The sequence below is a fragment of the Gobio gobio genome, assembly GCF_949357685.1.
Source record: "Gobio gobio genome assembly, chromosome: 25".
Classification (NCBI taxonomy): domain Eukaryota; kingdom Metazoa; phylum Chordata; class Actinopteri; order Cypriniformes; family Gobionidae; genus Gobio; species Gobio gobio.
Window position 1 is genome coordinate 6218046 of NC_137121.1, and position 23437 is coordinate 6241482.

Sequence of the window (23437 nt, forward strand, 5' to 3'; positions counted from 1 at the left end):
ATGAATATATACCATGGTATATGCATATGGCAACCATTTAATACCGTAGTATATCAAAGTACCATGGTATCATAATGTTGTTTGGACATCATGTACCATATGAACTAATGCCATGGTACTGTATATGATTAGCCTATAGTAATCATCTAGTTCCCTGATAATATTAAAGTATCATAATATTACTGTTTTTTTTTACCATGGTATTATCAGGATTTTTGGACATGGTACAATGGCAACTCCATGTTTTAGAGATGTCCCATAGCAGGTAATACCATTATTACATTTTTTGCAGTATTTTGAAAATATGAATATACCACGGTATTTGCATTTTGTAATCATTTAGTACCATAGTATATCAAAGTACCATGGTATTATTATGGTTTTTGGACCATATTAACTAATGGCATGGTATATGATTAGCCAATAGTAATCATTTAATACCCTAGTTATATTAAAGTATCATAGTATTACTGTTTTTTTTACCATGGTATTTAAAAAAATATTTTTTTTTAAAATGGTATCGTTTTTTTGGCAACCATTTAGTACCATAGTATATCAAAGTACCATGGTATTATCATTGGACATCATGTACCAAATTAACTAATGCCATGGTACTGTATATGATTAGCCTATAGTAATAATTTAGTACAATGGTAATATCCAAGTATCATAGTATTACAGTTTTTTTTTTTACCATGATATTTTAAAAACATACCTTTTGAAGTACCATTTAAAGTTTACCCTGGATATCATGCTACAATTATGGTATTTACAATGGTACTCCAATGCACTTACAGAAACACTATACATGTCTAATACTATGGTAAATGTTAAAAAATAAACATGGGGATGGCATTAAAGTATTTGCTTTAACTTGAAAAAGCATGGTACATGGATTTACTACCATAGTATCAAAGTAGCCTATAGCGGTAATTTTACCATAGTATTCTTTAAAATACCATTTAAAGTACTATATAAAAAGTACAGGGTATGATATCTGATACAGTTGGTTCTGAAATTAATGTAGCATGATATTTACATTGTACAAAAATACAAAAAAAATATGCTACTAGTATGGTAAATGTTAGAAAAACATGGTAATACCCCCCCCAAAAAAGTACTTTTTGTAAATGCATGTCCTTGGGTCAATAACAAATAATAAAAATAATACTTTTTTTAAGATAAAAAAATAATCATTTTAGGCAAAAGAGATTTAAAATGCATTTTTATGTCCAAAAAATTTATGGTGTTGATTTTTACCTGGTGGTGCGACCATATATTCATTTAAAATAATATACATATACAATATACATGTGAATCATTGTAAAATGCATATCACATGGTAAATTCCCTTTCCTTTTTCTATGTATTGCCCTTTAGTCCAATTCATATAAACGGACACTTTTCTTTGTGTTCAGAACAAAATTTTCCATAAGGAGTTTTTATATATATCTTTTATTTTTTGTATACATTATATAATGGTTTACATTTATATTTCTTATTTAATTTTGCAATTGCAGTGGGAATTGATACTTTTAAATGTAAATTTGCTGGTCACACCACCTGACATTTGAGGTCTTTGAAACGCCACAACTCAAAAAAAATTAAAAGAGTATCTATAAAGGAAATATTGTAGATCAATTTGATATGTGACATGTATTTTTTTTAGGGCTGGGCAAATTAACGCGTTAACGCCGGCGATTAATTTTTTCAGCTTAACGCATTAAAAATATTTAACGCAAATAACGCAGCGTCCGTTTTTATATCTGTGTGTGTGTGTGTGTGTGTGTGTGTGTGTGTGTGTGTGTGTGTGTGTGTGTGGATGCGTCTCATGTCAGCTAATCAAGGGACACTGACACACACACTCGACGCATAGATAGACTCGCGTCAGTTTCCTGCTCACATCGAGTTCTCTTTTGCTCTTGAACAAACAATAACACAGAGGATTTTGAATATTCTCATATTGGGAGTCTTAAATTAGTTAAATAACGTCTTAAATGAACTTAAAGAGTTGTGAGGAAATGAGATGCGCGGGACAGCGTGTGAGATCCGCGGCTGTTCTTAAAGTGACAGTAGCACTGATGATGATGTCATTAATGTTCATCAAAGAACAACGGGAACAGAGAAAATTGTAGCTTTAATGATGATTCATCTATATTTCATTTATTATTTATGCAGTTAAGAAAGATAAATATTACATTTCTGTATGTGTATATAACAGGGAAGGCCATGGGTAAATATAACATTTATTATTTTGGGTTTATGTAAAGATTGTTTTAAGTTCCCTTAAATTAAAAGTTGTTTTTTAAAGCCTAATAAATGTTGAAATTGGCAGCTTTCAGTTATACTGTAATGTAACGTCATTAATGTTTCATAGAGACATCAGTGATACTGGCCTTCGTTCGTAAAAAAATGACAATACAACACATATTTAAAATATGCAGTCTTTAAATTGTTTATACATTAATTTGGAGAGTAACTGAAATTATTACAATATCAAAATATTAAAAACTTAAAATATGAAAAACTTGCGATTAATCGCGATTAATTACAGAAAAAAATGTGATTAATTAGTAAAAAATTTTTAATTGATGCCCAGCACTATTTTTTTTTGGGGGGGAAAATAATGAATGCGGACACGTCAGGTCATTGACCCCCTTACAAAAACAGTCAGATGGTAATATTATGGTACTTTGAGATATTTTGGACATGCACCATGATACCATGGATGTAACAAAAAACACAATATTTTTTTTTTCTAGGTCATCCAATGTCATGGTACATATCAAAGCACCTGTGATACCCTATAGTAGCACCACTATAAAGGCAGTAAAGAGCCGAATGATCAGTGTTTACCTGTAAGTGATGCTAATAGTGCAGTACATCACAGTGAAGATCAGCAGCTCTCGATACAGCAGCTTATAGATGCTTCCTCTCCATCGCAGCAGCAGGCGATAAAAAGTGCCCAGGCGCGCATCTGCCACCTGCTGGGAGTACGTCACCGTCATCGCTGCCCCCTCCCGACAGGAAGATCCCGCACAGCCCTTGACCTTTCACTGGGACTGCAGATGTGTACAAATCACATGCTAATGGGATGTTAGTTAGCATGCATCATCACCTAAGCCAAATGTATGGGTAGAGAGAAACACACACAAAAAATGCAATTGCTTACAATTCCTCGCCTGTAGGCCTCAAACACTGTATCTATGAGAAATAAGCGAGTGTACTCACTGATGTTGACGGTGTTACCGGAACCGTTAAAAAGGAAGGATCGAGCGGAGGAGAAGAGGGACGCCCACACCTCCGGTCACTTGACCTGCTAATCTGTTTTCCACTAACAAAGAGGCATTGTGGAAAACTGGAGGGGGGGTTTGTTAATCTGAGCAAAGCTTTTTCAAAACACACACATGCACAAACACTCACACATACTCACCTCAATTAATAGAGTATTAATTGCAGTTATGCAATGTAAATATGATAGGTCAATAATCAACCGTTCCTCATTCATCCATGAGGAGTCTGATAAACCCTTTCTGGTCTCAGAGGCCCTCAGCAGGGTGTTTGTGTAGGGCCCTCTAGTGGAGGAAATGCAGCTCTGCGTGTGGCCCCGTTGCGTTTCATTAACCCGTGCTTGACCACAAGTGCTGGGACTTCGCTCGGGGTTGAAACGAGCAACCGTTAGATCCTCAAAACATGCAAACGGCACCTTTTCACGGGGAATGGAGATATTGAGAGGGCATGAAGAGCCACACTAGGTCTCTGGGGTAAGGCTGATTTTTCTGTTCAGACTTTCGATCCGATTATATGGCAATGGCACAGTTAAAAATGACTCTCTCTATGTTAAACTTGAAAATGCCATTGTATAACATGGTAATCAGGATATATCAAAACACTGTGGTATCATCATGTTTATATATAAAAAGGCAAACTACAGCAACAGCTACTTTATTTTATTAATCGACTACAACAGCAATTATTAATATTTTGTTCTCTCTGGTTTTGCACAATGTCTGTGACTGATAGCCATTATTATCACAAATAAAACAATTGAGTCCAAGCACAACTACATTCTATATTCTAACTAAATCTTTAACAAATTAATATTTTAATAAAGGTTGAAGATGTCAATTTTCCTAACATAACTTTTGGCCACTACTGTAAAGCATCGCCCCATAACCTGACGTTTGCAACAGTGTAGTCAGTTAAATATCTACCCAACACACTCTCGAAGACACTACACAGGAACGCTTTTAACCATAGACACCGACAAATAGTCAATCTACAACATTTATCATTTACTGTTTAAGTATAAATGATATATACAATAGTGGTCAAAAGTGATGTCTGGAGGGGATATTTGTTTTAAATTACCCTACAAGTTCAATTAAACCAGCAAAATATGAGGGAAGACAAACATTTTTTAATAATCTAAATAGGAGAGAAGACAAAACACTAAACTTGGTTAAGATATGTATCTGACAACATACAAAAGGTGGAATCATAACAGGTGGAATAAACATGACATACCAAAACTGAACAACATAACATAAACATAACATAACAACATGACATAACATAACATACACAGCATAATAAAATGGAACAAAGACAACAAACCAAAACTGAACAACATAACATGACATGACATTTAACATACACAGCATAACAGAATGGAAAAAAGACGACAAACCAAAACAGAACAACATAACATAAACATAACATGACATTTAACATACACATCATAACACAATGGAATAAACATGACATACCAAAACTGAATAACATGTCATGACATAACATTTAACATACACAGCATAACCAAAACTGAACAACATAACATGACATGACATGACATTTAACATACACAGCATAACAGAATCGAATAAACATGACATACCAAAACTTAATAACATGACATGACATAACATATAACATACACAGCATAACAGAATGGAACAAAGACGACAAACCAAAACAGAACAACATAACATAAACATAACATGACATGACATATAACATACACAGCATAACAGAATGGAATAAATATGACATACCAAAACTGAACAACATAACATGACATAACATAACATAACATAACATAACATAACATAACATAACATACACAGCATAACAGAATGGAACAAAGACGACAAACCAAAACTGAACAACATGACATGACATGACATGACATATAACATACACAGCATAACAGAATGGAATAAACATGACATACCAAAACTGAACAACATAACATAACATGACATAACATAACATAACATAACATAACATAACATAACATAACATAACATACACAGCATAACAGAGTGGAACAAAGACGACAAACCAAAACTGAACAACATAACATAAACATAACATGACAGGACATAACATATAACATACACAGCATAACAGAATGGAACAAAGACGACAAACCAAAACAGAACAACATAACATAAACATAACATGACATGACATATAACATACACAGCATAACAGAATGGAATAAATATGACATACCAAAACTGAACAACATAACATGACATAACATAACATAACATAACATAACATAACATAACATAACATAACATACACAGCATAACAGAATGGAACAAAGACGACAAACCAAAACTGAACAACATGACATGACATGACATGACATATAACATACACAGCATAACAGAATGGAATAAACATGACATACCAAAACTGAACAACATAACATAACATGACATAACATAACATAACATAACATAACATAACATAACATAACATAACATAACATAACATAACATAACATACACAGCATAACAGAGTGGAACAAAGACGACAAACCAAAACTGAACAACATAACATAAACATAACATGACAGGACATAACATATAACATACACAGCATAACAGAATGGAATAAACATGACATACCAAAACTGAAACACATAACACACTACTGTATGTATGTATGTATATATATTATTTTGTCATATACATATCTTAACCAAGTTTAGTGTTTTGTCTTCTCTCATATTTAAATGATTAAAAAATGTTTGTCTTCCCTCATATTTTGCTGGTTTAATTGAACTTGTAGGGTAATTTAAAACAAATATCCCCTCCAGACATCACTTTTGACCACTATTGTATATATCATTTATACTTAAACAGTAAATGATAAATGTTTTAGATTGACTATTTGTCGGTGTCTATGGTTAAAAGCGTTCCTGTGTAGTGTCTTCGAGAGTGTGTTGGGTAGATATTTAACTGACTACACTGTTGCAAACGTCAGGTTATGGGGCGATGCTTTAGTTACACTTTGATAACCTCAGTGGAAACTTTAACAGTGAAAAGCTACAATGTCTTAATCTCTGAAATGTAATCTCTCTGTGTTTAACAGGCTGGCTGTGAGAAATGCAACTGAAGTGAACACTCTCAGAGCAAGTGTGTGTGTGTGTGTGTGTGTTTGAGTGAATGCACTTCCCGTGATGGACACTTTTGAGGGAATCCATCGTGTGCAGCTCTCCTCCTCTCCTCCAGCACGCTCCAGGTCTGTTCCAGGGTACGAGCTGCTGGTGGCAGGGAATTCTGGGATAGCAGTATACTCATCACACACTTTCTTCAGCAATGGTGATCTTACGGATCAGCAGACAACAGAGGAAGAGAGATGCCCGGTCGGGAGGTACGTCCAGACTTCACCTAACCAAAAATACCAGAGGAATACTTTCTTCATTTTGATAGCTTTAACAACAATCGATCTAATGTCATGTAACATAACATACATAGCATGACATAACAACATGACATAACATATAACATACACAGCATAACAGAATGGAACAAACATGACATACCAAAACTGAACAACATAACATGACAGGACATGACATGACATAATAACATGACATGACATAACATACACAGCATAACAGAATGGAACAAACATGACATACCAAAACTGAACAACAAAACATGACAGGACATGTCATGACATAACATGACATGACATGACATGACATAACATACACAGCATAACAGAATGGAATAAACATGATATACCAAAACTGAACAACATAAAACAACATAACACAACATAACATAACATGATATGACATAAAATATAACATACACAACATAACAGAATTGAATAAACATGACATACCAAAACTGAACAACATAACATAACATGACATGACATAATAAAATAACATAACATGACATTACATGACATAATAACATAACATGACATGACATGACATGACATGACATAACATACATAACAGAATGGAACAAACATGATATACCAAAACTGAACAACATGACATGACATGACATAACATAACATAACATACACAGCATAACAGAATGGAATAAACATGACATACCAAAACTGAACAACATAAAACAACATAACACAACATAACATAACATAATATGATATGACATAAAATATAACATACACAACATAACAGAATGGAATAAACATGACATACCAAAACTGAACAACATAACATGACATGACATGACATAATAACATAACATAACATGACATTACATGACATAATAACATAACATAACATGACATGACATGACATAACATACACAGCATAATAGAATGGAACAAACATGACATACCAAAACTGAACAACATGACATGACATAATAACATAACATAACATAACATAACATAACATAACATAACATAACATAACATAACATAACATAACATAACATAACATAACATAACATAACATAACATAACATAACATAACATAACATAACATAACATACACAGCATAACAGAATGGAACAAGCATGACATACCAAAACTAAACAACATAACATAACATAACATAACATACACATAACATATCATATTACAGCATAGCATAACATGAATTGACAGAATAGAATAAACATGACATACCAAACATGTACAACATAACATACAGTAACATAACATACACATAACATATCATAGCATAACATGACATAACATATAACATACACAGCATAACAGAATGGAATAAACATGACATACCAAAACTGAACAACATAACATGACATAACAACATAACATACAGTAACATAACATACACATAACATACTGTATCATAGCATAACATAACACAACATACATATAACGTAACATGACATAACAACATAACATTACATGACATAGCATAACATGACATACCATAACATGATATGACTAGACATACACATAATAACAGAATGGAATAAACATGACATACCAAAACTGAACAACATAACATGACATGACATGACATAATAACATAACATAACATGACATTACATGACATAATAACATAACATAACATGACATGACATGACATAACATACACAGCATAATAGAATGGAACAAACATGACATACCAAAACTGAACAACATGACATGACATAATAACATAACATAACATAACATACACAGCATAACAGAATGGAACAAGCATGACATACCAAAACTAAACAACATAACATAACATAACATAACATACACATAACATATCATATTACAGCATAGCATAACATGAATTGACAGAATAAAATAAACATGACATACCAAACATGTACAACATAACATACAGTAACATAACATACACATAACATATCATAGCATAACATGACATAACATATAACATACACAGCATAACAGAATGGAATAAACATGACATACCAAAACTGAACAACATAACATGACATAACAACATAACATACAGTAACATAACATACACATAACATACTGTATCATAGCATAACATAACACAACATACATATAACGTAACATGACATAACAACATAACATTACATGACATAGCATAACATGACATACCATAACATGATATGACTAGACATACACATAATAACAGAATGGAATAAACATGACATACCAAAACTGAATAATATAACATGACATGACATACACAGCATAGCAGAATGAAATAAACATAACATAACATAACATAACAGTACAAACAATATAACATAAATAAAAAACAAAACACACACACATAGCATAACATGCAAAATAGAACAGAGACAACAGAACACAATAGAAACACTGAACCATTTGTTTGGGGCACGTCACGTGATTCCTGGATGCCTCCACTGAGTCATGTGACCCGTGATTGACAGCTGGACATTTTTCCTGCTCAATCTCAGAGGAAAGTCTCTGCCAATCTGTCCAACTACTCAAAACAAAACATCGCAGATTTGTCGCTCGGATCCGGATCCCGGCGTGTTTTCCTGGATCAGATCTCTGCCATAGAGCTCAGTCGGGTTCGGGAAACCTCCGCGGGATCTACTGGTACTTTTGTTACTCTTTATTTCGGGAAGCGGAGCAGTGTTTTAGTTACACTGTGACTTTGTAAGATTGTTACATTCTTTGTGTTGACGTCAGCGGGACGCGGGGAGTCCTGTAGCCGGGCGCGGTGAGGGTAAGGGCGGGGAGCGCACACGGGAAATGCCGCGACTACCGCGGAGCGCCGAGTTACATAAACCGCCCTGAAGTTCACACAGGGCTGATTCTGATCATAACGACACAATGCGATGATTTCATCCACAAACAGATCTGTCATACTATATAAAGAAGGGTGTGGCGTTATATTTTCATGACTGGATTAATTTGCGTACGACCCTTGATGGAACTTTATGGGATGGGATGTTTTTATTGGCTATTAATAAGGACAGTTAGGAATCACAGTGGAGTTTTTTCTATTCGAGTTATAATCCTGATCTGAAGACTTATTTAAGTGTGATATCCTCTTAGGGCTGTAAAGATTTCTCTTTACAAGAACCAACTTAAAGGGACAGTTCACCCCCAAATTAAAAATTAAGAGTTTCTTTCTTCTGTTGAACACAGAGGAAGATATTTTGAAGAATGTTACAGACTAAAGAGTTGCTGGTCCCCATTGACTTCCATAATACGATAAAAAATACAATGGTTACCCATATTCTCCCAAATATATTCTTTTCTGAAACTCATACAGGTTTGGACGAGTAAACAATGACATAATTCTTGGGTCAACTGTCCCTTTAAACCATAAAGTTAGCAGTTTAAAAAAATAAATCTCTGTCCACTTGAGTTTTCATAGGCCGCATTCTCACCGTTTTTGGACCATATCATTGTGACTATAAAGTAATGATAATTATTTATGTTTCCTGCAGATTGGTCGACCTGGAGCCAGAGCTGAGCCCCGGATCGGGGGGTGATGGGGGGCAGGGGAAGAAGATGCCCCTGGAGGAGGCAGGAGCAACAAGACAAGAGACGTACAACATGTCCCGCCTGCGGAGTTCCTCTCTGGAGATCATGGAGAAGGGAACAGAGTTCCTCCGCGAGCAGCTGGACGCTGCACAAAAGGTGCTATTCTATTCTATACTCGTAAAATAATGTTTTGGGGGACTTTAAATTTAGCTAGGATCGATTCTTCGGTGTGAAAGGTTCTTGATGTTTCATTATGTGTTCTTTCGATCAGTCTTTTTTTTGTAAGCTGCAACGTCGCTCATTTGACTGTTGTGACGTCATGACAGTCAAACAAAATAGCAGCAGTGTCAACACCTAAAGGCAGGGTAGGAGATTTGTTCCAGAAACATTTTGTGATTGAAAGTCTCTTCACATCCTGGTAGCAATCACTAAGTTAATTGGTCTAAATGTATTTATATCAGGGTTTCTGCAGGTTTCACCAAGTCCAATTTTTTAAGACCTTTTTAAGACCATTATGAATTAAATTTAAGACCTATATCATGCAATAAAAATCATTCAAAGGAAATGCAGAATCACAAAATTACCTGCAAAGCAAAATAATTAATTTATTAGTATTAGTAAACTTGCACTTCCTCATAGCTCAATCCCATCAGGATGTTTTTTTTTTAATATATATATATATTATTTTTTATTATAATTTTTTTTTTTACTGATTTTGTGGTGGTCATTTCCAGAAATGTGCATGTTTTTTTTGTTTTTTTTTATAATTAGGATGCCACATTTACCATATTATTATGTTAGATGCCCAATAGTCACACATGACAATAAAAGGTTCAACATGACAATAAAAGGTTCAGTGGTGTGCTAGAACTACAACACCCCGGAATAAACACACACACACACACACACACACACACACACACACACACACACACACACACACACACACACACACACACACACACACACACACACACAATGTTTAAATTTCAATGAGCAATAGAGGTAGCGTTAAATGGACGTAGGAAAATGAAGACCTGTTTAAAATGATTTAACTCCATACTTCAGCGAATTTAAGATTTTTTTAAGGCCTAAAATTTTTATTTTGAAATTTTAGACTTTTTAAGACCCAGCGGGAACCCTGTTATATATATATATATATATATTAGGCGACCAAAATCTTATATCACGATATGAGTCATTTTATTTCACGATAAATATATATATGTGTATCGTATATATAATACTAGTCTAAAAAAAACTCAAGCTTACTGAAGACAAATAGACAGTGATAAAGAAAGAGCAAAGAAAACAAAAACTACAATAGAACAGACACAAATTAAACAGACCTGAACAACTTCCTCAAAAACTAGAAATACTACATAATGTATAAAAAAAAACAATGCATAGTCTTTACTGTGTACATTAAATATACATTTATTCTTATTAAAGTTACAAAAGTGATTCGGTCAGGAGCAGTGAGAGATATTATCTCTTTTGTTGTTGTTTGATTAGCTTTAAAGCTGCACTGTGTAACTTTTTCGTCCGCTAGAGGTCGCCTGTTCAAAACAAAGGTAGTTTGATGACGGCACGTTTGAGCGCAGAATCTTGGGACATGTGGTCTTCACCTCACAGCCGGTGGGAAAGAATCGGGAGAGGACTCGGGCAGAAATCATGTTAATGGATGTGATTAAATATTATGTTATTTTTAAATTTCATCTGATTATGAAAAGTGCAAAGATGCGAGTGGGTCAAATGATTTTGGTGGTTATTATATTTTGTTTAATATTAAGTTTTGTTTTGAATGAAGCCCTTCTTTAAAATGAATTTCGTTTTGTATAAATTGTATCTTAATTTTAATCAAGGTTTCGTCAGCCAATTGCTTGGATTTAATAAATAACAAGCAAAAAGAGTCGCAGATTATAAGGGTGAGATGAAGTCGCGCGGGAGCGATCACATGCTTTGCACATGAGCTGAAGTGCGTCTCATAAATAAACGAAACTCAGAAGGCTACTTGCCTCCCAGACATGAGAAATATGTGTATAGAAAGCTTGAAATGTCTACTTTTCTTTAAGTTCCAGTTAAGAAAAGAAATAGACTAGTTAAGCAATGCGCAGTGTTAACGCGAGCAGCTCATGACTGGCGTGTGCTGTGAGTTTAACACGCATCTCTTATCCTGACTTATGGAACTTTGTATACATTTGTTTCTTAGTTGTAGTATTACTTTGCTAAAAATATATAGGCCTATTATTTCTGATTATGGCATAGCTTTCTGCCCACCCAATTAGGTTAAATGATTAGTTCACTTTTAAATAAACTTTTGCTGATAATTTCCTCACCCTCATGTCATCAAGATGTCCATGTCTTTCTTTCTGCAGTTGAAAAGAAATTAAGATTTTTGATGAAAACATTCCAGGATTTTTCTCCATATAATGGACTTCAATGGGCTCCAAACGGTTCAAGGTCCAAATGACAGTTTCAGTGCAGCTTCACAGGGCTTTAAACGACACCAGACGATGAATAAGGGTCTTATCTAGCGAAACCATCAGTTTCTGCCAGAAACCGAGCAGTATTTATGCTATTATTTTACCTCTTATCAGACGAACGTGATCATCTCTGAGCTCTGCCATAACTTCCGCTAAGTAAGGTCAAAATACGAGCGTGGCCATAGATGTATACGTAGATACCTCATCAGTGTTTGCCAGGATCAATCTACGATCGATATATCTATGACCACGCTCGTATTTGACCTCATTTAGCAGAAGTTATGACGGAGCTCAGAGATGATCACCGTCTGATAAGAGGTAAAATAATAGCATAAATACTGCTCGGTTTCTCGCAGAAACTGATGGTTTCTCTAGATAAGACCCTTATTCATCGTCTGGTGTCGTTTAAAGCCCTGTGAAGCTGCACTGAAACTGTCATTTGGACCTTGAACCGTTTGGAGCCCATTTAAGTCCATTATATGGAGAAAAATCCTGGAATGTTTTCATCAAAAACCTTCATTTCTTTTCGACTGCAGAAAGAAAGACATGGACATCTTGGATGACATAGGGGGTGAGGAAATTATCAGCAAAAGTTTATTTAAAAGTGAACTAATCCTTTAATAAAGTAATGATTAAAAAAACGGCAAACGATCAAGGGCCCGGCCCGAGGATAGTGACGGGGAATCTCGGCGGGTCGGTTCGGGACAAGCTCGGGCTCGGGCAGGGAATCTAAACTCTAGTTGTAAGTGCTCAACTGAACAAAATATATAACACTGGCCTAGTGGTTTTTGGATATTTTACTGCAAAAATGTTACATAGTGCACCTTTAAAAAACTTGCGAAAAAGTAATTTGCCATTGAAACACCCCTAGATAGTCCTACAGTAATTATGTCTCAACACCATCCAAAGAGCTACAGAGCCATTGAAGTGTGAAACTGGCGTCTTTGGGAGGAACATCTGGCAGCTGCTGCTACGCTCCATCAGGGACGTCAGGAATGGAGGGGTTTTGGAGACATTACCTAAAATGGCATCCGAGGTGATATGATTTTCAAGCAATGTGAGGCTCAAAAGCACACACTTGGGTTTGGGGGTCAGATATGTTTAAGCTTAGTTTGTGCCAATTCTGGGTTTTAGGTACCATTAAAGTGGTTTAGCTTTTAGTAATGTTCAGTGTGGGACGTTTTTAAAGACTTCCACTTTTTTCTCGTCAAACATCTCCTGTGACCAGCACAGGCTTAACTGGGAATATGGTGGTGTGCGCAGTCATCCAAACAGTGAAGGGTGTTCAGAAAACCAACTCACATCTGCCCTCTGAAGTCCACCAGCTTCACATGCAGGGGAGTATGGGTGGATGAGAACGTTCCTCATATGCATTTCAGGATAAACTCCACAATCCATGCAGTGCTGCAGAATAGCAATGAGCTGCCGAATGATGTGTTTGACTGAATCCTCTGTAAAGTGACCGCTGTGGCATTGGAAGAACGTAAACAAGGACGCGTAATGACGTGGATACTCCCAACTGAACAAACAAAAACAAAAAAAACTTGGTTGTTTTCCGCTGCCTCTTTATGGCCTGGCTGAGGAGCTTTTGCGCCACCTTATTAGGGGACCTGAGAGGGGTCAGCCGGACCTCAGCCATCCTCCGTTTTACCGGCGTGATGACATCCTGCCGCTGCTTCACATTGTTTTATTATTATATCCAATGATGCTGGAGCTCGCTAGTTATTTAAAGCTACACTGTGTAACTTTTTTAGTTTATTCTTAGCTAAAAACACTTAGTTCTTTCAAAAATATATGTGCTCATTAATGTATATTTACTTCTTTCAAGTAATAAAGTATTCTCGTAAGTTTATAATATGCCATTGAAAACACATACGGGTGAGGGGTTCGAATGCGGGTCGCCATGTTGCCCCTCCATCTTGAAAGTACATTAGCCAAAGAGGGACATACCCGTAAATTCAAGCTTCGCCTTTGGCGTTTTAACACTCGATGGCACCGTGTCGAATGTGGACGAGGTCGAACTGGAAGCCATGTTAATCTTGGACTAAATCGGCCACCGTAGGAGTTAAAACGAAATCGGAATTGAGAGGAACAGAAACTAATAGGGGTGTAACGATTCGTTTTAACAACGATTCGATTCGTATCACGATTTGAGGTTGTCGATACGATTCAAGGACGATTTTGGTTCATTTAGAACGATACGATCCGAAACGATTCAGTGACCTGAAATCGATTCAGTAACTTTTTAGCCAAAAATTGTGTGACTGAAATAAATATCTGGATACTGGTCAGTGCAGGTGAAATTTCCAAGATTCCTGTTGTTTCTTGTAAGGGAATCAGGTATCAATTAATTATGGATATAAACAAACAAGTAAACAACAATTAATGGCAAATGCATTCAAATTTTATTTGAATAAAGTGCAATCAACAGTTTAGGTTGAATTAACAGGAAGTTAACCTTTTCTGCTCTCATTTTCAATATTCAATACATTTTCAATAAAAGCACAGTAAGTGCAACCAACATTTCAACAGTAGGTTAACCTGCTACTTCTGCTTTTGTTATCCAACATAATAATATGACAATATTAATATCAAAAATAAAGTGCAACTAACTTCTCTTCAGGTTTAATTAATAGTAGGTGTACCTGTTACTTTTGCTGTTGTTTTTCAACATTAAAATAATACAAATACAATATTAATATCAAAAATAAAGTGCAACCAACATTTCTTCAGTTTGAATAAACTGGCTGAACCTGCTACTACTCTCAGTTTAATAAACAAACAATATTTAACAAAAGATAAAATGTAACCAACTACTCTTCAATGACTCTACATATTTCTTTTTCAAAAATATCAACATGATCTGACCGCAGAACACTTCTCTGTGCGTTCACTATGTCGCCAGCAGTACTAAAAACTCGCTCTGCTGGCACACTGGTGTCAGGAATGCACAGGTAACATTTAGCAAGGGTTGAAAGTACAGGTAACACGTTACTAACTTAGCTCTTTCTCCTGGTGACTTGATAATTTCTCGCTGGTTGGCTTCTCCTCTGCCATACGCCATGCTGTTTTGTTTTCTTAGCGCTGCTGCTGGTGCGTGCGTTGCGATGATGTCACAGATAGGCAGACTGAATCGAGTAACGTTTAACGCCTTTATCATTAAAAGTGCTAAGAAAAAACATCCATTTAAAGTCTGACGTGCTTAAATCCAATGCGTTATTTCCTATGATCGATACAATCGATTGATTACCTTTTAAAACGATGTTAGATCGATATATGTCGTCCGGAAGGCCAACTTGCCGAGCACAGATCGATGTAGTTAGATCGTAGGAAAATAAATCGATACATCGATGTAGTAGATGAATCGTTACACCCCTAGAAACTAATATTCACTGGATGGTCATATACCTTTTCACCACTAGATGGGGGAAAATATCACACAGTGTAGCTTTAATATTTCCCAAGAAAATATAGACATTAAAGCTACACTGTGTGATATTTTCCCCCATCTAGTGGTGAACTTGTATATGACCATCCAGTGAACTTTAGTTTCTGTTCTGTTCAATTCCGATTTCGTTTTAACTCCTACGGTGGCCGATTTAGTCCAAGATTAATATGGCTTCCAGTTCGACCTCGTCCACATTCGACACGGTGCCTGTGGGATATTCTGTGCGCAGTGGGATGGTTGGAACTCAACTGGCCTAATTATTCGGCTAGAAAGAACTGCAGCTAATCCAGAGTGATCTTTGATGATAGTAATGTTTATTCAGTCATCCAATTGCAAGGCATAAACAGGTTTGCATGGATATGTACATAAATGTGGTTTCTGTGAGAAAACAAATTAGGATGGTAAATATACATGATAATGACATGACAGAATATACACAGTTAAGAACTGTATAACTATACTTATAAGTTACATTTGTATAATGTAACCGTAAACCAGAGCTTATTGTACCACATATAGGCGCTAAATGCAGCTGCATTAAAAGGAGCGGAGCTGCCGCTGCTAACAAGCGGTGTCCGGTTACAAAAGTGTGTGCCCAGGTTTAGCTCTGTATAACAAGTGTTAATATGCCGATCAGACCTGATACATATTTCCATCAACATACATTACAAGCAAATATTTTCTATAAACGAATAAACATTGTTAATAACTGAATGACTATTCAAATATAGGTGAGCATTACGCTATTGTATGTTGACACAAAAATACTTCTGAGGTAACATCAACTGAATTACATGATGACACACTCTGAAACACATCCACAATGACAATAACTATTATTACTTACGGAGTTATTAACGCACAGAAATACCACACAAGGAAAAACAGACTTTTGAGGAATAAACAAGCCAGGAAAACTCCGTATAACTCTGTTACTGGAGCTGCTGAGATGAAAACTCTCTGCGCATGCACCAGACAAGTCTGAACAAGTTGACGCGCACAGTGTTAAAACCGGTTAAAACGCGAAAGGCGAAGCTTGAATTTACGGGTATGTCCCTCTTTGGCTAATGTACTTTCAAGATGGAGGGGCAACATGGCGACCACCGTTAGATCCCATTACCTTATGTATTTTCAATGGCATATTATAAACTTACGAGAATACTTTATTACTTGAAAGAAGTAAATATACATTAATGAGCACATATATTTTTGAAAGAACTAAGTGTTTTTAGCTAAGAATAGACTAAAAAAAGTTACACAGTGTAGCTTTAATGTACATGAATGTAAACTGCTTGGAAATGTGAACCATGAGCATGTTTTCCTGTTTTATTGACCGTTGTCTGTGTTTCCAGGAGCTGAAGTTGAAAGACGAGGAGTGTGTCAGACTGTCTCATATCAGGAATCAGCTCGAGCTGGAATTGGAGGAACTGACTGCCAGTCTGTTTGAGGTGGGCGGGGCTAATGTGACATCATCGCTGACAGTAGATTGACACTGAGCATAGACAATTTAATGGGCCCTATTTTAACGATCTGAAACGCAAGTGTCAAAGCGCGAACCGCAAGTAATTTTGTGGGCGGGTCTCGGCGCTGTTGCTATTTTCCCGGCGGGATAAATGGCTCTTGCGCCCGGCGCAAATCTAAAATGGGTTGGTCTGAAGTAGCTTCATTATTCATAGGTGTGGTTTGGGCGTAACGTGAATAAACCAATCCGAGCGTCATCCAACATTCCCTTTAAAAGCAGGTGCGCAAGTTCCATTATGGATTGTTATTATTATGGCGTATTTACCAGGCGCACGCCAGGAGCGGTTCACAGCCGAGGAGACTGATGTTCTTGTAAGAGCAGTGAAAGACAGAGAAGTGAAGTTGTAATGTTGTACATTATGGTAAAGGTGATTTCACAGTCTTTTTTTTTTTTCAGTCTTTCAGTTTTTTCAGTTTTTCAGTCGATTTTTTTTCCTGGTTCTTGACGGACAAACCAATTTGTCAGATGTCCTTATATACATATATGTCTTGCCACTATTGGGCAAACAGGTCTTATCCTTAATTATTACAATTAGCCTGAATCATTTGTAAGCTAGATTTATGCCTATTTTTTCACATCTTCGTGGCACACCACAATGATTTCCGTCATCTCGTGTGTTAATATTTTTTTAGTGTAACAATTTATGATTTGCAAAAATAACTGTTGCATCTGTGTAGATTACATGAGCAAAGTGTATGCGCGTTGTGCACGCTATAGCCTACATTATGGTCAAGCATGCGCCCTTAAAATAGCATAATGAACAACGCGCAACGCGCCACTGACTTTAGACTAGGTTTTTTCTGGTCAGTGGCGCAATTGTTTAATGGAACAGCAAAATAGCACCAGGGATTGTTTGCGCCGGAACACGCCTCCTTTTTTGCGCTGAACCGCCCAGGGAGCGCAAGTGCATTCACTAGTTTAGCGACGTGCTTCTGTGGAGGGAAAAGCGCGCTTTGCGCGGGTGCAAAATAGGAATGACACATGCGTCGGTGTACAAAGTCAATTGCGCTGGGTGCAAGATAGGGCCCAATATATTTAATGACATTAAATTATAGTAATTCTTATTTTATAACACACAACCATAGCTTGAATTAGCTCACCAGCCGCTGTGGCTAGTAGGGCAGCACGATTAATCGAACCGCAATCGCGATTTGGGTTATGTGCGATTATTAAAGCACAAAGGCTGCGATTTTAATGAAATAAATATATGTGTCAGTAGACTCTGAGAGCGGCTCTGAGATCAGTAAACGCTGCTCCGTCTGAAAGCACTGCGAGTTTGAGTCACTTATAACGTAGTCAAACATCTTCACAAACTAGTAATGCGAAGCGTTTCTTAAACCTGTTCAACAAAATACGTTTAATAACCGGTTTTAACTCACTTCATATAATCAGTCGAGCTGATGTGGCTTCTTATCACAGAATGTCAATTAGCACTGCATACTTTATTATTATGAAAATACCAGAGAAGGTTTGAAGTACTCAAATACACCATATCTTGTGGCAGAAGTATTATCTTCATGTTTAATCAGTCAAAACGTTTCTATCTTTCTTTACAGAGGATAGAAGCTACAGAACGAGCTTCACATTAGGGATTTCCTGAAAACTATTACTTCTCTGAGGCGTATGTGGAGTTTCTGCTCGAGGGCGCCCTCTGGCTTCAGTATGAATGAAACTTTCGGGTAGAAAATATGAAAAATAATACTTCTAAATGAATTTATATGACAATCCATATGTTTTTCTTCAATGTACAGGAGTTGTAATCCCCACAGTGGATGCATAAGAGGCTCAAATTTCATATTAAAGACATAGACTTTAAGAAATTGATATTGCAGATAGAAAGCACAGATTTTTAGAATGCTATTTTTTCTTTTTTACAATATATCTTTAGACCTTTCTAACGATTTTTAGTCATAGGCTGTCTGCAGACTAACAGGTAACCCATCATTTTTTTTGTAAAATAAGTTTTCCGTAAAATATAAATATTATTATAATTACACTGTTATATTTATTCTTAAATGCTCTATTTTAATGTTTTAATAATGAATGTTATTGTAATAGTAATATTTCTTATTTTTATTTAGCAATAATGATAATCATAATAATTATTATTAGTCATGTAAAATGTTATATACACACTTTTCATTTGTAAAAAATAAATAATAAATCGCATTTTAAATCGCAATCGCAATTTTAACCAGAATAATCGCGATTAGAAATTTTCCCCAAATCGTGCAGCCCTAGTCACTCGTCACTCAGCATTTTCACTGGCCACAATTTTGACATCGATACCATGAGGAAAAACTGCCATATAGATATATTTATTATAATATCTCATAATTTGTCAGCAGGTTTATTAGGCTGCTGTCACTTTAAGAGCTGACGCACGGATCCATTACACTGTTACACATGCGTTTTCTTTCTCAACTGTTTACATTCACTTAAGACAGAACTGACAGTGTTTACGTGAATACTCACCAAGACCGACATTTTGACATTATTGTGTATTTGACTGTTTAAAGGGATAGTTCACCCAAAAACAAATTTTTTAATGTTTATCTGCTTACCCCCAGGGCATCCAAGATGTAGGTGTGTTTGTTTCTTCAGTAGAACACAAATGAAGATTTTTAACTCCAACCGTTACAGTGTGATAGTCGTATAATGATGTCAATGGGGATATTTTAGAGTATGAGAGCAATGAGAGTAAAAACACATAGACATACGAATCCGAATTTCTGCGAGAAACCCAACAGTATTTATGTTATTTTTTTTACCTCTTATCAGACGAATGTCATCTAGTTGTCCCAGCACCATAACTTCCGGCGAATAAGGTCAAAATACTGGCGCGATCAAAGATATAAATACATAGATGCCTCATTCGACCGATCCATGCAGGCACTGATGAGGAATCTATGTATATATCTATGATCGCGCCGGTATTTTGACCTTATTAGTCGGAAGTGATGGCGCGGGGACGGCTGATGCAGAGCCACAGAAAAAAATGTAATACATTTTTAAATATGGATATTTTTCTTACACAAACGCATCGATTCGCTTCAGAAGGCCTTTATTAACACCCCGGAGCTGTGTGGAGGAATTATTTGACGGACAGATTAATTTTTTATGGACTTCAAAAACAGAGCAACTATTACTGCTATTATAAAGCTTGGATTAGCCTGAACATTTTTAATATAACTCAGATTTTATTCGTCTGAAAGAAGAAAGTGATATACACCTCGGATGACTTGAGGGGGAGTAAATCATGGGCTAATTTTCATTTTTGGGTGAACTATCCCTTTAAAAGCAATTAGCAGCGAAAAATAACTACATTTAGTGCTGAGAGGCGGCTTTATGTGCGTGTGAGCACAAAATCTGCAGGAATGAGTAAAATTATGCACAATATGCGCAATCCCACGGCGAAATTCAAGCCCTGAAACAGCAACAATATTCATCTGGAGCGAATGAAGCTAGTGAGTGAGAGGAGGCGGGTTTGAGTGTCACTCGCTGAGAGAGAGCGAGAGAGAGAGAGAGAGATAGAGAGACTTATCGTGTCTATTCTGAGGAAAAAAATGAGTATTGGAAGCGTTTCAGATATTCCAGTATCGAATATTGCACTTAGTTTATTACTTTAGATGCCTCTTTAAAAGACTACAATTGAAAAATGTATTATACAAATTCTACCCACCAAAGTGGCTAATAGGAGTGACCGCAACACACCCCACTGCATTTGGTCGGGTTGCCGGGTGTTAATCTCAAGCCCTGTGTAAAACATATTATAATTAATACATTTTAACCCTTTAACTGTCACCCCCCTTTTTGAGAATACACATGAAAATGCACTATCCAAACTTAAAGGGCTGTAATTCAAGAATGCTTTGGCATATTGTTTGGTCTTGTTTTAAAGCAGACACTCGGCAGATAATTGCTGAAGTGAAAGCAATTCAAAATATGAAAGTATGAAAAAGTTATGGAAGTTTAAATTTACTGTAAGTAAAAAATACTGTACTAAATATTTTTTATTTTATATAAAATATATATTTTACAAAAATGTTTTAATCTAAAATTACTATAAAATCTAAGCCATATGTCTAACCAAGTTGTGTTCCAAATTTGAAGTTGATATCACAAAAATTGAAGTTCCCATGAGATTTTGTTTAGGCGCAATACCAAAAACAGCCACCGGGTGTCATTCAAATTCCATTGATTGTTTTTTTTATGCATTTTCCTGTAAATTTCTGTCCAACTGTCACTTCCATCACAAAACAGTCACCAAATATGGACCCTTGAGACTCAGACCTTTCCGACGATATGTGTTTTGTCAAGATTAGAAAAGATTTTGTCTATAAAGTAGTTAAAATAAATGTTGTAATATGAAACATGACGACGCCCACTAGGGGGAGGAGCCCGCTAGAAGAATCTAAAGTACCGTTTCCATGGTAACACAACATCCAATTTCAAAACGGCTTTCACAGGATGAATTTTAAGTTCGTAAAGCGATCAAAAAAAAGAGGGTGTCCCGCCAGCGAGACGGTGACAGTTAAGAGACTAATGCAAAAATATTTCACGTAATCTCATAAAATATCATGCCAGTTAAAATAGTTTACTAGTGCTTCATGTCACAAACCTGTTCCTCTCTGGTTTCCAGGAGGCCCATAAGATGGTGCGAGAGGCCAACGTGAAGCAAGCGGGAGCGGAGAAGCAGCTGAAGGAGGCGCAGGGCAAGGTGATGTCTGTCTCACTCTTTCTGTCTCACTCTCTGCTCACTCTGAAAGTATGTCCGTCCTCTCAGATTGACTGCCATATAGATATTTTTATTATAATATCTCATAATTTGTCAGCAGGTTTATTAGGCTGCTGTCACTTTAAGAGCTGACGCACGGATCCATTACACTGTTACACATGCGTTTTCTTTCTCAACTGTTTACGTTCACTTAAGACAGAACTGACTGTGTTTACGTGAATACTCCCCAAGACCGGCATTTTGACATTATTGTGTATTTGACTGTTTAAAGGGATAGTTCACCCAAAAACACAATGACTTGAGGGGGAGTAAATCATGGGCTAATTTTCATTTTTGGGTGAACCATCCCTTTAAGAGCAATTAGCAGCGAAAAATAACTACATTTAGTGCTGAGAGGCGGCTTTATGTGCGTGTGAGCACAAAATCTGCGGGAATGAGTCAAATTATGCACAATATGCGCAATCCCACAGCGAAATTCAAGCCCTGAAACAGCAACAATATTCATCCGGAGCGAATGAAGCGAGTGAGTGAGAGGAGGCGGGTTTGTGTGTCACTCGCTGTCGGAGAGATAGAGAAAGAGAGAGAGAGGGACGCTGTTTTATGTTATGTTTTATGCTGTTTATGTTTATCTGCTTACCCCCAGGGCATCCACGATGTAGGTGTCTTTTCTTCAGTAGAACACAAATGAAGATTTTGAACTCCAACCGTTGCAGTGTGATAGGTCGTATAATGATGTCAATGGGGATATTTTAGAGTATGAGAGCAATGAGAGTAAAAACACATAGATATACGAATCCTTATTAAACCATGCGGCTCGCGGCGACACATTGATGTCCTTAAGACCCAAGAGAAACCCGACAGTATTTAAGTTTTTTTTTTTACCTCTTATCAGATGAATGTCATCTAGTATTCCCAGTGCCGTAACTTTTCTGTCTCACTCTGGAAGTATGTCTGTCCTCTCAGATTGACGTCCTGCAGGCGGAGGTGTCCGCTCTGAAGACCCTGGTGTTGACCTCTACGCCCTCCTCCCC

The 23437-nt window shown here is 36.4% G+C and overlaps 2 protein-coding genes across 5 annotated transcripts in view; one reads left to right on the forward strand and one right to left on the reverse strand.

Moving 5' to 3' along the window:
- The window catches only part of best1 (bestrophin 1), a 28353-nt gene extending 24933 nt beyond the window's left edge, over window positions 1-3420 (reverse strand). The window contains exons 1-2 of one of the 4 annotated variants that reach the window (XM_079809440.1): window positions 3232-3420; window positions 2857-3062 (exon numbers count right to left, since the gene is read on the reverse strand). In XM_079809440.1, coding sequence (XP_079665566.1) covers window positions 2857-3008 — 152 coding nt within the window. In that variant the 5' untranslated portion in view covers window positions 3009-3062; window positions 3232-3420. Of the gene's footprint in view, window positions 1-2856; window positions 3094-3172 lie in introns of those variants that run through there. The other 3 variants (XM_079809438.1, XM_079809437.1, XM_079809439.1) reach the window with 3 other exon arrangements.
- Window positions 3421-3644: 224 nt separating this feature from the next.
- The window catches only part of rab3il1 (RAB3A interacting protein (rabin3)-like 1), a 27809-nt gene continuing 8016 nt past the window's right edge, over window positions 3645-23437 (forward strand). Inside the window, exons 1-6 of the mRNA XM_079809545.1 lie at window positions 3645-3764; window positions 6388-6669; window positions 10176-10368; window positions 17499-17594; window positions 22311-22388; window positions 23370-23435. Coding sequence (XP_079665671.1) covers window positions 6476-6669; window positions 10176-10368; window positions 17499-17594; window positions 22311-22388; window positions 23370-23435 — 627 coding nt within the window. The 5' untranslated portion in view covers window positions 3645-3764; window positions 6388-6475. The remainder of the gene's footprint in view (window positions 3765-6387; window positions 6670-10175; window positions 10369-17498; window positions 17595-22310; window positions 22389-23369; window positions 23436-23437) is intronic.